The 14,778-nt window shown below is 37.8% G+C and overlaps 2 protein-coding genes across 11 annotated transcripts in view; one reads left to right on the forward strand and one right to left on the reverse strand.

The window, feature by feature from the left end:
• The window catches only part of SNAP23 (synaptosome associated protein 23), a 37,469-nt gene extending 29,066 nt beyond the window's left edge, over positions 1-8,403 (forward strand). For 3 of the 4 annotated variants that reach the window (XM_086710468.1, XM_025919873.2, XM_086710470.1), the window contains 3 exons: positions 3,489-3,647; positions 5,004-5,148; positions 7,082-8,403. In XM_086710468.1, the coding sequence (XP_086566594.1) occupies positions 3,489-3,647; positions 5,004-5,148; positions 7,082-7,147 (370 nt within the window). In that variant the 3' untranslated portion in view covers positions 7,148-8,403. The remainder of the gene's footprint in view (positions 1-3,488; positions 3,648-5,003; positions 5,149-7,081) is intronic. The other variant, XM_025919875.2, reaches the window with a different exon arrangement.
• LRRC57 (leucine rich repeat containing 57) overlaps positions 1-14,778 on the reverse strand; it is a 17,528-nt gene continuing 2,750 nt past the window's right edge. For 4 of the 7 annotated variants that reach the window (XM_086710463.1, XM_086710465.1, XM_086710464.1 and 1 more), the window contains exons 5-6: positions 13,505-13,690; positions 11,077-12,641 (exon numbers count right to left, since the gene is read on the reverse strand). In XM_086710463.1, coding sequence (XP_086566589.1) covers positions 12,600-12,641; positions 13,505-13,690 — 228 coding nt within the window. In that variant the 3' untranslated portion in view covers positions 11,077-12,599. Of the gene's footprint in view, positions 759-9,266; positions 9,351-11,076; positions 12,642-13,504; positions 13,691-14,778 lie in introns of those variants that run through there. The other 3 variants (XR_015252604.1, XR_015252603.1, XR_015252602.1) reach the window with 3 other exon arrangements.

Genomic DNA, 14,778 nt, shown 5'->3' on the forward strand with positions numbered 1-14,778 from the left:
ACTAATGCTTTTCAAAGCAGTTTACATCCATTATCAACAGGATCTTTTCACAGCCCCGTGAAGTATTAATATTAACTATAGTATGTTTATTTTATCTTAGTTTTACATATAAGAATAAGGACACTTGCAATGGAAGTTTGCTTAAGGCTCTACAGCTCTGGAAAGACAGGTCTAGGATTGGGATTCAAGTCAATATACCACAAATCTTATGGCTTTTTAAAAAAATAAAATCTTGGTGTATACTTTTGCTTCCTTCAGATTAATTCCTTACCGTCCCAACGTATAGAAATACTAAGGCAGACTACCAGAGTAACTAAAATACTCTTTCTATAACAGATTGGAAGTCCTTACACAGTCCCTTACCCCTGTCTGGGGAGCTAAATAAGCTTTTGAATTTCAATAAAACAATAATAACAAAAGATTTGCAGGCTCTACTCCATACATACTAAAGCAAAATTTTCAGTGTGTAACTTATGCATCTGTGTGTTCACAGGCATCCAGGTTGCACTGTGCCTAGTCAAATTTGGGAAATAATTACCTTTAAAGTAGTTAAGACCCTTTGAAGGAAGACAAATAAGATTAAAATCATTCTTATTACTGTTGCTATTGTTGTTATTATTATATGGGCAGCTACTCAACAGTTCCTTAAAAACAGGTAACTTTCAAGGTATTCCAACTTAGTGGCACAAACTCCAGGGTAGTGGCAAGCGGCAGGATCGACTGGAAGATACTACGTAGAGTGGAGGTGCTGAAGAGACCTGGAGAGGTCAGGTAGATAAAGATACAAAATCAACATCATTTAAAAATCACCTCTTCGTAAACATTCAGGATAGTCCTAACTGCATGGAAAGAGTGCAGTTTTTTCCCCAACTCATTTGAAAGTAAACATGACAATCCCAATGCAAAGCTATAAAAAGAAAAATTCAAAGTCCACTTTTTGTACCTTTTCCCCTTGATATTCGACGAACATCTTCCAGGGTCCAGTCCTCTTAAGGGGAGAAAGGTTTGATAACCAGTCTGATTTTTTGTTTATAACACAGATCATGCTTTAACTGAAACTTATTCACTATATCATGTTAAAACAGTTCATTTCCATCTTAAGCCCCTTATAGCTAATTATGGATGGAAGAATTCTCAAAAGGTTAAAAGAATTTTCAAATCTTATCTTTTATGGTTGAGAAGGAGGTTAGAGCATATATATATATATATCCCTTGATAGACTAGGAGCCCCACAAATCCTTCCCCGGGCTACTCTTAATGTACTAAGACCAGCAAGAAATAATAGTCTTTTATTCAGTGACTTGATTCCAGCCCTCACTCTTTTTAACTGTTCTACAATCTGACATCCTGATAAAAGCTGTACGTATATTAATTCTATTAATATTTCTGGTTATTAACTTTCTAATAAATAATAACGCTGTCAATTTACTAGGAATTACTCTACTTTAGAATTTTGTCTGTGACTTATTAACAACACATAAATGTAAGTGGGTTTCACCAAACCAACAGATAATTATATGTAAATATTCACTTTAAAAAGGTATATCCCACCTTGTTCCAAGATAGATTTAACATGGTTTAGTGATAAATTAATTAAACAGCACAAGTTGGAAATTGATCATGAGAACTTAACGTGGAACCAAGAAAGGCACTTTGATTAGCTCTTTAGTTTTCATAGATAGATTTACCCTTTCATTATCCCTTACAAAAAAAAGTAGTAGTACCTTTCTGTAGCATTAATGATAATGGTTGTAGATCTGATTCTAGGTTTGTCAAAAATGAATCCTAACGTCTATTAAGGAAGGAGCCACTGTTTCATAAAATCTCTCCTCTGCTTTTATAGTTTTGAAACTTCCTCATCAGCATATTATGTGGAATAAATCAGACACCAATATTATAGCTATACACTACTTTGTTTTTGTTTACAGAAAAGTAAAAATTAAAATTGTGTGAGTGAAGGGGCACCTGGGTGGCTCAGTTGGTTGAGTGTCGAACTCCTGACTTTGGCTCAGGAGTTCATGATCTCATGGTTTTTGGGATCAAGGCCTGCTGTCAGCCTAGAGCCTGCTTGGGATTCTCTCTCTCTCTCCCTTTTTCTCTGCCCTCCCCTGCTCATGCTGTCTCTCTCTCAAAATAAATAAATAGACTTAATTAAAAAAATAAAATTGTGTGAGTGACAAGTATACCTAGCCAAACAATTAATAAAAAAGTTTTATTTGTGTTATTTTTTTTTTTTTTGTAATAGTCATTGAAAAGTCACTTTAAAAGGCTCTTTTTCTTGCCATTACCAATTTGAGTAGTAAATCCCATGGTAAAATTCTGGCTTTGGCGTATCAGTTACATCTAAAGTACATGCTTTTATTTAAGAGGCCTGGATATAGGAATTTTTTTTTAATGTTTATTTCCTTATTTTGAGAGAGAGAATGCATGTGAGTAAGCAGGGAAGGGGCAGAGAGAGTCCCAGCAGGCTCCATGCTGTCAGCACAGAGCCCAATGTAGGGCTTGATCTTACAAACTCTGAAACCATGACCTGAGCTAAAATCAGGAGTCGGACCCTCAACCATGAGCCACCCTGGGCACCCCAGGCTTATTATTTTTTTTTAAGGAGAAAAAGGAAACTCTTAAATGGAAAAGCCCTGAATCAAAGGATTTGTAACTGCCACCAGTGTGGCCAAGATAGTTATTCATTCATTGGCTGTACAATTTGGAAATAATTCATGCCTTTCTTCGTGATGTTTGTTTCTTTTTTAAAAGTTAATGCAAAATTTTAACTTCAAAAATCTGATCAGCTGGAACTATTCTGGTTCAAATAAAAGGGCACCAGGGTTTGAGTATTGCCCATTCAGTCTTCTTTCTCTTCCATCTCTCATCAACTTGTGAGATCCTTCCAAGGAGCCTCTTTATTATTATTATTTTAATGTTTATTTTTGGGAGAGAGAAACCACAAGCAGGGGAGGGGCAGAGAGAGCGGGGGACACGGGATCCAAAGTACGCTCCACGCTAATAGCACAGAGCCTGATGTGGGGCTCGAACTGACAAACCATGAGATTATGACCTGATCTGAAGTCAGATGCTAACTGACTGAGCCACTCAGGCGCCCCCCCAGGGAGCCTCTTAAGGCATCCGAGAACACCTGTCCTAAGGAATTTTTTTCCTCATATCCATAATCTTCTTTTCTAAAGACTGGCAAAAGCTAGGGGAACCTGAAAAATCAAATAATTGAATTTTCCAACTTGCTAACTGCTTATGAAGATTTCATGGAAATAGTTGAACCTTCAAAAAAACTTTTTAATGTCAGCAGGCTTACACAATTCATCTTTTTTCTATGCCATATTGCAACTAAGCATAGTATAGCTAATCCAGGTCTAACTAGAGGTAGCTTTTATGCTAAGGATGCTAGGGTCATCCTCAAAGTAAAAAGCATTAATAATTCCAATTCTTCCCTTCCTGCTTTTCGGTATCTCTCTACACTCCTGACTTTTATATAGGACAAAGAACTTTGAGTCCGGTAAGGCCTACAAGGCAACATGGGGAGATGGTGGAGACAACTGTCCTAGCAATGTAGTATCTAAGCAGCCAGGTCGAGTGACAAATGGTCAGCCTCAACAAGCAACTACTGGCACAGCCAGCGGTGGATACATTAAACGGTATGCCAGCTCCTCCTGATTTTTTTACCCCTTTCCTAAATGAATGTCTTACTCAGGAGGATGGGTGTTGTTATATATGAACCCTAACTCATCAATTAGAAATAGTGTTTAAGCTGTTTGAAAAATGCATTTGAAAATCTGTCTTCTGAAAAAATATTGACTGTGGTTCACCTTCGTTGATGGATTCGTTTCTCTTTACATTTTTCAGTATTTTCAAAATTACCTAAATAAGCATATTTTACTTCTATAAATAGGAAACTGTGTTTTAAATGTATCATCTAGAGCAGGGGTCAGCTAGATCCCTATAAGGATAACAGTAAAGGGTCAGATAGTAAATACTTCAGACTTTGCAGGCCAGTCTCCATTGCAACTACTCAACTCTGTTGTAGGGTGAAAGCAGCGATAAACAACATATAAGCAAATGAGTATGGTTGTATTTGAATAAATCCTTATTTACAAAATGAGGTGGCATGCCAGTTTTGGCCTTTGGGCCAGAGTTTTGCAACCTCTGTTTTATAAATTAATTAATTATTTATTTTTAATGTTTATTTTTGAGAGCGACAGAGCACAAGCGGGGGAGGGGCAGAGAGGGAGGGAGACACAAAATCTGAAGTAGGCTCCAGGCCTGAGCTGTCAGCACAGAGCCTGACATGGGCTTGAACTTAAGAACTGCAAGATCATGACCCCAGCCAAAGTTGGACACTTAACCAACTGAGCTACCTAGAACCCCTCGATTTTTTATTTTGAGAGAGAGAGAGAGAGAGAAAGAGCACGTGCGCACAAGTCGGGGAGGAGGGCAGAGGGAGAGAGAGAGAGAGAGAGAATCGTAAGCAGGCTCCACGCTCAGTGAGGAGCCCAATGAAGGGCTCAATCCCATGACCCTGGGATCATGACCTGAGCTGAAATCAAGAGTCAGATGCTCAACCTACTTGAGCCATGCAGGCCCTGCAACCTCTGTTTTAGAGCAATGGTTCTTTATACTTAGTATACATCATAGTTACCTGGGAGGTTTATTAAAACACAGAATGATGGGATCCACTTCCAGTTTCTGATTCAGTAGATCTGTAGTAGAATGTGAGAATTAGTGTAAGTTCCCACGCGATGCTGTGATCATTCTTTGAGAACCATTGTTCTAGAGTTGTTACTTCTCTTACATGGGCTTTAAGACATTGTGCTTTCCTTGGGCAATGTTTCCATTTTTACTGCAGAATGTTTTCCAAGAATGGCAACCTACATTCCCACAGGTCTAACATTTGCTGAGGTCATTTTTGGTTACTTATTTTTATGAAAATTAAATCCAATTAGTCCGTTTATAATTCACCATAAAAGTACTGAATTAACTGTGTTTTTTGATAGTATAACTAATGACGCCAGAGAAGATGAAATGGAAGAGAACCTGACCCAAGTGGGCAGTATCCTAGGAAACCTAAAAAACATGGCCCTGGACATGGGCAATGAGATTGAGGCTCAAAATCGACAAATAGACCGGATCACGGAAAAGGTAAACTCTCCTTTTGCCTCAGAAATTTGAGATATCTGCAGTGTTTTAGTAATGGACGTCTATGCTCCATACTTTGGGAGAGAACAATAGGAGATCCTGTCCTCCTATCAAAGTCTTACAGTTTTGATGAGGTGGCAGTTCTTTTTTTTAATCTGTTTTGTTTATTTTGAGAGAGTGCGCACACATGGCATGAGCACAGGAGAGGCAGAGAGAGAGGGAGAGAGAGAGGGAATCCCAAGCAGGCTCCGTGGCTATCTGTGCAGAGCCTGACACAGGGCTGGATCTCATGAACTGTGAGATCATGACCTGAGCTGAAATCAAGAGTCGGATGCTTAACTGAATGAGCCACCAGGTTGCCCCCTAAGGTGGCATTTCTAACGCATTGAAAAACAGTAGCCAAGTTCTCTAATCCCTTGCTCATGGCAGTTGGTTCATTTTGAAACCAAGATCTTGGAATGAAGTGGTTTTATTTAAAATTTCACGTACGAAGCTTAGACTCTACTCTGACCTTTGGGAGGGCTATTTTTCTTCCCCCCTGAATGAATGAGTTAGCTTTCAGGAATTTTATTTTGTTACTAACAAATTAGTAGGTTCCTGAATCTTCATCTTATGAGTCAGTAGGTGAAAATCAGTCCTGCAGAAGGGTTCTTGTGGAGTGGACACACAAAACAGTGTCCTATGAGTAAAGAAAAAGTAGAATTGCCTGGTTTTTTTTTTTTAATTTCACATGATAGAAAAGATACTGGAAGTGAAATTGTGTTCAGTGTTTGGATGTGTCATGTCTAAAAGCCATTTCTTGTTACTGTTATTTTATTAAAAATCTCATTGTGCTTTAAAGATGGGGTGAATTTTTAAGCTTAGCTCTGTTGACTCACTTAATGGTGGATTTCAGTGAAGCAAACAGTGGTTCATGAGATGTTTTCAAAGCTGTAATGTGGGTTTAGGCTACATATCACCCATCTTTTTAATTCACATATTGATATGGATGGTAATATATCTGTTACAAAAATCTTGGGGAAAATTCTTTCAGTCTCTCTGGGTTAGAGCTAGAGTAGTCTCAGATAAGATTCTATGATTCATTGGGGCGCCTGGGTGGCTCAGTTGGTTAAGTGTTCAACTTCAGCTCAGGTAATGATCTCATAGTCCATGAGTTCATGCCATGAATCAGGCTCTGTGCTGACATCTCGGAGCCTGGGGCCTACTTCAGATTCTGTGTGTGTGTGTCTCTCTCTCTGCCCCTCCCCTGCTCATGCTGTGTTTCTGTCTCAAAAATAAACACTAAAAAAAGTTTTTTTAATTAAAAAAAAAAGTTTTTATGATTCATTTCAGGGGATCCCACAAGGTCCAAATCTGTAGCAAAGAGTATTGTTAATTGCATTGCATCTAAAATGCCACATCTCAAATGCCACTGATTATAAGATGCATCCCAGTTTCAGACATATTAAACTATGAAAAAATGTTATGGAATTTATGAAATACTGGCCACTTCTTCTGTCATGTCTTTGTCATGTTTATACACCCAGTTTTCCCAAATGAATTTCATATTCTGTCTCTTTTTTTAAATTTTTTTTCATGTTTTTATTTATTTTTGAAGGAGAGAGAAAGAGCATGAGCAGGAGAGGGGCAGAGAGAGAGGGAGACACAGAATTCAAAGCAGGCTCCAGGCTCTGAGCTATTAGCACAGAGCCTGATGCGGGGCTCAAACTCATGAACTGTGAGATCATGACCTGAGCCGAAGTCAGATGCTTAACCGACTGAGCCACCCAGGCGCCCCTCATATTGTCTCTTCTTGCCTACAGTGAGATTTGTAATGTGACTTCATCTGTTTCCTGAATTTTCTCAGTGTATGAGTTACTCCCAAGTATATGAAATTTAACTTTTTTAGAGCAACTTACCTTGTAACATAATGCTGTTATCTTTTTCTTTTTTTCAGGCTGACACCAACAAAGATCGTATTGACATTGCGAATGCCAGAGCAAAGAAACTCATTGACAGCTAAAGATGCTGCTGTACTTACCATTTATTCACTTCTCTAGCTCCTCCTTCAAAGTCATTACCTTTTCAAAGTTTGAAGTTTTGGTCCCATGCTCTTCTAATTACAAGATAATGTGCAAGAAGGGTTAGGAGTACAGACCCCTATTTTTTATGTTCTCTTTTCCCTTGAGGGTAGACTACCGCTCAGCCTTCCTTCTAGTATTTTTTTTTTCCCTCGGTTTATACTCTTAGATTGGTTTTTGTACATCATATATAGTGTTATTTTTCATCCTTCCCATTTACTTTAGCAGGTTCTTCTGCTTTCAAGATTTGGAAGCATTGCCAAAGACAGCCATGAAAAAGGAAGCTGGAGGCAGGGAGAGGGGCAGCAAGAAGGAGAAGCAAGAGATAAGAGGTTGTTACCTCAGGAAAACCTGCAGGCCACAAAGCAAAAGTTGCAAAGCCACAGTAAAGATTTAGTTCGGTTTAGTTTTTAACTTAAGTTGCATTTATTGCCAATTTAGGCTAAGACTTGGTTTCAGAGCTTTTATGCACAAAATTTTTGTTATACACAACTTGGCAACCTCTACTCCAAAAAAACAGAATTAATTTTCTTAAAGTGAGCTTAGTTTCTGAACTTTTGGTGATTCTTGTATGTACATAGATTCTGTGATCGCATTTTATATTGCACCATATAGGAACACTTTGTATAAAAGAATGGCTTTTTATTTTCACATTATTAGTACTATCATGGTCCCATTACATGCCTATTAACCTCATAAAATTGTCATTAGTTTTTGAAGAAAAAATATGTAAATATGTATGTATAACAGGATTTCTCTCTAAAGCAGGGCTTAAATTTTTTGGAAAAGTTTGACAAAGTGTATCACGTGAATTCAGATTTACCTCAATGCCAAGAATTATGTTTAGATTGAAAAAAAAGAAACTTGTTTTGATCTCAGGTAGAAAAATAGTTACATTGCTTTGAGTTTTTTGTAGCTTTAGACTTTACAAAAGCTAGAATTTATTCTGTTTAAAAGTGATTTGGAAAATAATGCTTTTGGTTTAATTATTGATGATTGCACTATCACTCAACTAGCCTTGTGGATTGAATTATGTCCAGAATCACGTTTATTTAGATCCTGAACAGTGTTATAAGAATCTGATTGGTATTTGTCACCTTTATTTAAAAACTAGTGTCTGTACACTTCAGAGCTATTAATGTGGATTGGTTTGACCAATAACCACTGCTTGATCTTTACAATTAAATTTTATAACTAACTAATGGAATTGTTCTTTCAAATAGGTAATGTGTTTCTGTGACTGTTTGGTGGAGGGATGGGGAGAGGGGGATCAATAATTTCACCAGTTCTTAACTGCATAAAGCAAAAATCCATAAATTAAGAAGCACTCCGATGGAAAGCTGCCTTTAGCACCTTTCCCATCTTTTGTACTGACATGACTTTTCTTCCTATGACTTGTCATGAGGTTCATTTTAATTTTTATTAGTCTCTCATTCGAGCTTAAATACACCAGTGATTGAAAGGATGTTTATGAGCTAGAACTATGACCACTTACTGAAGATTATATTAACATGAGGACATTCATAGGCTAAAGAGGAAAATATGTAAAGTGATACTCAATCAGGCACTCTGCATGCCAGAGGAATAGTTTGGCTGGGCAGGTAGTAGTAAATGTGTAAAGTAAGAAGGTATAAAACACTGGGGATTGTGCTATACCTAAGTGCCCTTACTTGGAACTTAAAAAAAAATTTTTTTTATTATGGCTAAAGGCAATAGTTCTGAGAACACCTAAATGCTGCCCACACAATATAATTAGTTAGAAGGCACTCAACTTTGTCTGAATTTACACTCTTGCTACTTGCTGAGACTGCAAGCCCATTTCTGTGCCTCAGTTTTCCTTGGCTATAAATGGGGATTAACAATTCCTACTCCGTAGAGTTGTCACAGGAACGCAGTGTGCTATTATGTAAAGTACTGAGAGCAGCACCCAGTGAACGTAAGAGCTTAATAAATTATAGTTGCTGTTCTCTTTTGGGTGGAGCTCTTGGTGAATCCCTTTGTAATTTGATGAAAGACATCATAGTCTGTCTCCCCAGAGAAGTAGATAAACACAAATGTGAATCATGCATAAATAAGAATCTTGCATCCATGGGTCTTGAAAGCCCATCTATGGATCCCAGGTTACAAACTCTTCCAAAGCTTCTGCTGAGAAAGAAGAGGGATTGAGGCCATAGAAATTAGGTCCATAATGCACTAGAAATAGATGCTATTGACTTAAAAAGACTTCTCTGATCTTCTCATGTAACATTATCTGGAAACTTGTTTTCCAGTACTTTTGAAAGGCAGTAACTAAAAGTGGTTTAACACAGCTCTAGAGTCTGACCACCTGCTTTGAAATTTCACTTTGGTCATTTACTTGTATGACCTTGAGCGTAACACTAACCTACAACTAAGAGGTTCAAAAATAGTATTCTCCCCGAATATATATATTTTTTAACAGTAAACTCCCTCCTCGAGTCTCCAATCTTATAATAACAATTATGTTTATCCCCAATAGTTGTACCTATTTTTTCTTCGTTCACACTTCCTTCATCCTTGTTACTACACTTCAACTCTAGATCTTTTCATGTCATGCGTGAATTATGGATCTCCTAACCCAAACATTCTTATTTTTAATTTTATTTTTGAGAGAGAGAGAGACAGAGCATGAGCAGGGGAGGGGCAGAGAGAGGGAGACACAGCATCTGCACAGAGCCTAACACGGGGCTCAAACCTACTAACCGTGAGATCATGACCTGAGATGAAGTCGGATGCTTAACCTACTGAGCCACCCAGGCGCCCCAGGGGAGAAAGAGAATTTTAAACAGGCTCCACACCCAGCACAGACCCCAATGTGGGGCTTGACCTTGAGACCACAACCCCGAGCCTAAACCAGTAGTCATGCTTAGCTGAGTGAACTACCTAGGTGCCCCAAAATTCATCTCTTTACGTGTTATTTTCTTTAGGTCACTCTTACTAAAATTCCAGGTTATCCAATTACATTCCTAATCAGATTTGTATTTTTCAGATTGGTATTCAAGTTCCTTATTCTCTAGTCATTTGTTTTTATCCTTTTAAATGTAGTTATTTGCTGCAAGCCTTCCATTTCTATATAACTTAACTTCTATTTTAATGCCTTACAGATGAAATAAATGACAGCATTTATTGATTGCTTACTCTATTGTGTGCACTCTGCTAAATGCCTTATGTATCTTTTTACCATATCCTCATACTTGAAACGTTAGGAGGTATTCCCCATATTACAGATGGGAATGAATTGCACAAATTCACAGAGGTGGTAAATGAAATACTGTGGATTCAAATCAGGATCTTTCTAACTCCAAGGCCCATGATCTTAATATACTACAATGACTTCCAACCAAGCTCTAAAAAAATGTGGGTGACTTAGGGCTGGTGGCCAAACTAGAATATGGGTCTCCAGACCACATACTAGTAAACCAACTTCATTATGTCAGCTCATAGTTAAGTCTAAATACTTGTGCACTATAAATCTGAGCATGTTACTTTACATAGTTCCTGCCCACAAGTAGCTCATTCTAACAAGGGACAGATGAATATAGAATGTGAGAAGTGCTATCATAACAGATGGGGGATTAATTAATTTGGCTTAGACTTAAAATGGGTTTTAGAGAGGAGCATTTTAGAGAGGGCATTCCTGACTGAGCAAACAATGTAAAGGCAAATTACAGGAGAGACCCTGCACTGTGGGTTTAAGGAGAATAATCTGGTGTGACTGAGCAGGCACATGAGAGTGAAGAAGGGGTATCTGGAAATAAGGCTGGGTCCAAGTTACGAAAGCTAGCAGTCACTGATTCTCAGGAGGGATTTTTTTTTTTTAATTCCAATTAATAATTAAATGGGGACATTTAAGTTATTTATAAGTTCTGATTTATTAGATGTTAAGTACTGATAAAAATAAATTTAGAGAAACATTGTTTAGTAGATCAAAAAGGTTAAGCACTAAAGTTTATAAAAAGCCAAACTCAATTGCTAATGATAAACTGGCAGCCCATCCTTCCCCATGATGAGAAACAGAAAATAACATGGAAAATAGAGAATATCCATATCAGATTTAGGGTCAGAGAGACTTCTTCATATAGTTTAAACACTAAGCTGTTGTGATCTATTGGCTTAATGGTTAAACTAGGTTTATAAAAGAAGAACTGACAATACACGCTAAATTGCCCTGAGAAAGACAAAACCTCAGAAAATTACAGAGTGGTAGTTATCTAAATGTTCATGTCAGTAACAACATAAAATCATATACCTTTGTAAATTTTAGTTTCTCTTAATAAAAACATGGTTCCAGTACTGCAAAATGAAATGCTTATCGGTCACATGAAGGCATTTCAGTACTCCTGCGACCTTAACAAGAACATGAAATGTTTGCTAATCACTTTACTTTCAAACAAAGGACCACATACAAGTTAAATTTTCTCCTGTCTTCTTCCTTTGATGGAAGAAGGATTAACCCTTTTTCCAGTCAAAGTTCATTAAAAATTCTTTATTTAGTATATTCTCTCACCCAGAGAATAAGCTTTATAAACATAGTTATTTTAAAATATTATACAGATAGTTTTTTGATTGGTAATTTGATTAGAATTATAAATACAAAAAGGGAAAAGGATTACCAGAAATAAGACATTATTTCTAACAAAGTTTCGGGAAAATCTTGATTATTAAAACCCTTTGTATCTTACAAGTTTTGCATATATGGTTTTAGCTCTTCAAAGCTCTCTACCAATAAGGCACCTGCAATAGTAAAAAATTTGCTACTGCAGCCTTGGGGACACATCTCTTAGTGTTGTATTGGTGCTTCTCTGACAGTACACTTTTAAACAAGACAGTCACATATTTATGTACATTCTAAATTCCAAGTATAAACACTGCAATTGAATTGATGGACTGAAATGAAATCATAAATCCTTAGATTAACCATAGTAGCCTCTCACAAATTATTTGAATTTCATAAAAATACAAAATGTTAACACAGGTGGAATGGCAGTCAACTTTATGAAAGCTCATACACTGAAACTAAACATGAAATTTCAAGCTGTGATATGGAGTGATTCTGTTACCGGGCAGCATCCCTTCACTGTATAAATAGCAACTAGCTACTGGTTTCTTAAAGGCAGACTAATGATGGTTTTGATGATCGACATTGTCTCTGCCCTATCCATGACTCAAAATGGAAGGCTCTTATTGTCTCTTGATTTCTTTTAGCTTACTTAAGACGAGTCCTGGAAAGGAAAAAGATCATTGAGCAAAATATAATCTGGAGTATCATCTCCTTACTGCAGATAATCCTTGACAACAACAGGAGCCTCTGATTCAGCCAGATTGCAACAGATTCCAAGTCAGTGTCCTATATGGTTCCCATGCTCCTGAAGAACATCATGCAAACTTCTTCTTAGTGGCCGTGAACCTCTCCATGTACTAAAAATCATGAAAGAAGAATATGTGGTATCTTGGCATAAGCAAAAATTAGCCTTTTTTTAATTAGGATTTTTATTTTTTTTTCAACGTTTATTTATTTTTGGGACAGAGAGAGACAGAGCATGAACGGGCGAGGGGCAGAGAGAGAGGGAGACACAGAATCGGAAACAGGCTCCAGGCTCTGAGCCATCAGCCCAGAGCCCGACGCAGGGCTCGAACTCACGGACCGTGAGATCGTGACCTGGTTGAAGTCGGACGCTTAACCGACTGCGCCACCCAGGCGCCCCTAATTAGGATTTTTAAAAATTTTTATTTATTTTGAGAAAGCGTGTGTGAGAAAGCAGGGGGAATGGCAGAGAGAGACAGAGGGAGAGAGAATCCCAAGCAGGCTCCACACTTAGTGTGGAGCCCAATGTGGGGCTTGATCCTGCGACAGGGAGATCACAACCTGAGCTGAAATCAAGAGTCAGACTCAATCAAATGACCCACCCAGCCACCCTTAATTAGGATTTTATATGGTGATTTTCACTTAGGTTTTTATTGGATATGTTCTTTTTCATTCCCTGCAAAATTAACCTATTGTAAATGCAAATATAAAACACATAGTTTGGGTTGTTTTTTTTTTTTTTCACATATATTTTAACAGGGACACTCATCAAAAGACAAAGATGCTTTACAATAAGCTGTCTGGAGGAAAAATGGTCTTGGCACAATACCATTTGCTTCTTAGAATCCATCTCCAAATTGGGGAACAAATCTGTTGATGTAAACAGGATTATGCATATATCCTGTAGGTATACATTCATGGGGGTTACTTCACTGTCCTCATCTCTGGGACAGAGATGAAGTACACTAATACATACCTTATCATAGCCTTCCAGTTCTCGAAGTTTCTTTATTTCAAAAAGGTTGCCTTCCACAGCAAGCAGACAGATCTGGGAGTCACTGAGGATGCTCTGTGGAAGCATGCTGAGCTCAAGACAGTTCTCTTCCAGGCGAAGAACTTTAAGACGAGGACAGCAAGATATCTTTACTGAGATCTGAGATATCTATTGAACAACAACAAAAAAGAGTCATAGGAAAAAGCAAAAGCACTACTATGATGGTTATTTTTTTTTTTTTTTTTTACTAAATTAAAACAAAAACGTGACCATTTGTCCTAGTTCTTTCTTTTACCGCCTCCATTTTCTCACTACCTACTCACTCCCGAAGCCTATGTTATCCAGCTTCTGTTACTCCTCCTCCACTTTTTTGGAAAAAAAGATGCTTTTTGAAGGTCACCAGTGGCTTTTTAGAAACAAAATGTTCTAATAAAAGCACTGTTCATTATAGGAAACTTGAGGATCACATAAGTTTAAAGAAAAAAGTTATCCAATCTGCCATCATAAACATTTTGGTGCATTTACTGCCGATGTTTTATTTGTACATAGATGCTGACCACTATACCACCAAAGCCAAGGTTTCACTGTACTCATTCCCCGTTGGATTTGCTACCACTTCTTTGAAACTCCCTCTTGTACCTAAGAACTAGGTTTTTCTTTTGAATTATTCCTGGTTTTTGGCTGCCCCCGCCTTGTTCCTATGAACATTTTTCAAGCAGTAGTCTCTAATATTTAATATTTGATCTTTTTCAAGTTCATCCTTAAGGATCTCTTCACATCCTTAAAGTTCATCACTTCTGTCAAGACCTGAAAGTCTGTATCTACGTTCATATCTGCTCACATCTAGTCTACTCCTATGTGTCCAGTTTTTAAAAATTTTACGTTTTTTACTTTTGAGAGAGAGAGAGAGAGAGAGAGAGAGAGAGAGAGAGAGGGGGAGGGGCAGCGAGAGAGGGAGTCATAGAATCTGAAGCAGGCTCCAGGCTCTGAGCAATCAGCACAGAGCCCCAGGTGGGGTTCAAACTCATGAACCATGAGATTCAGACTGAGCTGAAATCGGTCACTTAACTGAGCCACCCAGGTGCCCATGTGTCCAATTTTTAGTAAAACATTTCTATTTGCATGAGTCACCATCGTAATCAACTCAGCATGTCCATTCTGCATAGCTCTAATCTTCTTTTAGGCACTCAAGCAACTGTCTCTGATTCATTCACCTCTTTTGCCCTTTAAATGCTCCAAGTCACCAAATTATATTT

The sequence above is a fragment of the Puma concolor genome, chromosome B3 (assembly GCF_028749965.1).
Source record: "Puma concolor isolate L17-30 chromosome B3, mPumCon1.1.hap2, whole genome shotgun sequence".
Classification (NCBI taxonomy): domain Eukaryota; kingdom Metazoa; phylum Chordata; class Mammalia; order Carnivora; family Felidae; genus Puma; species Puma concolor.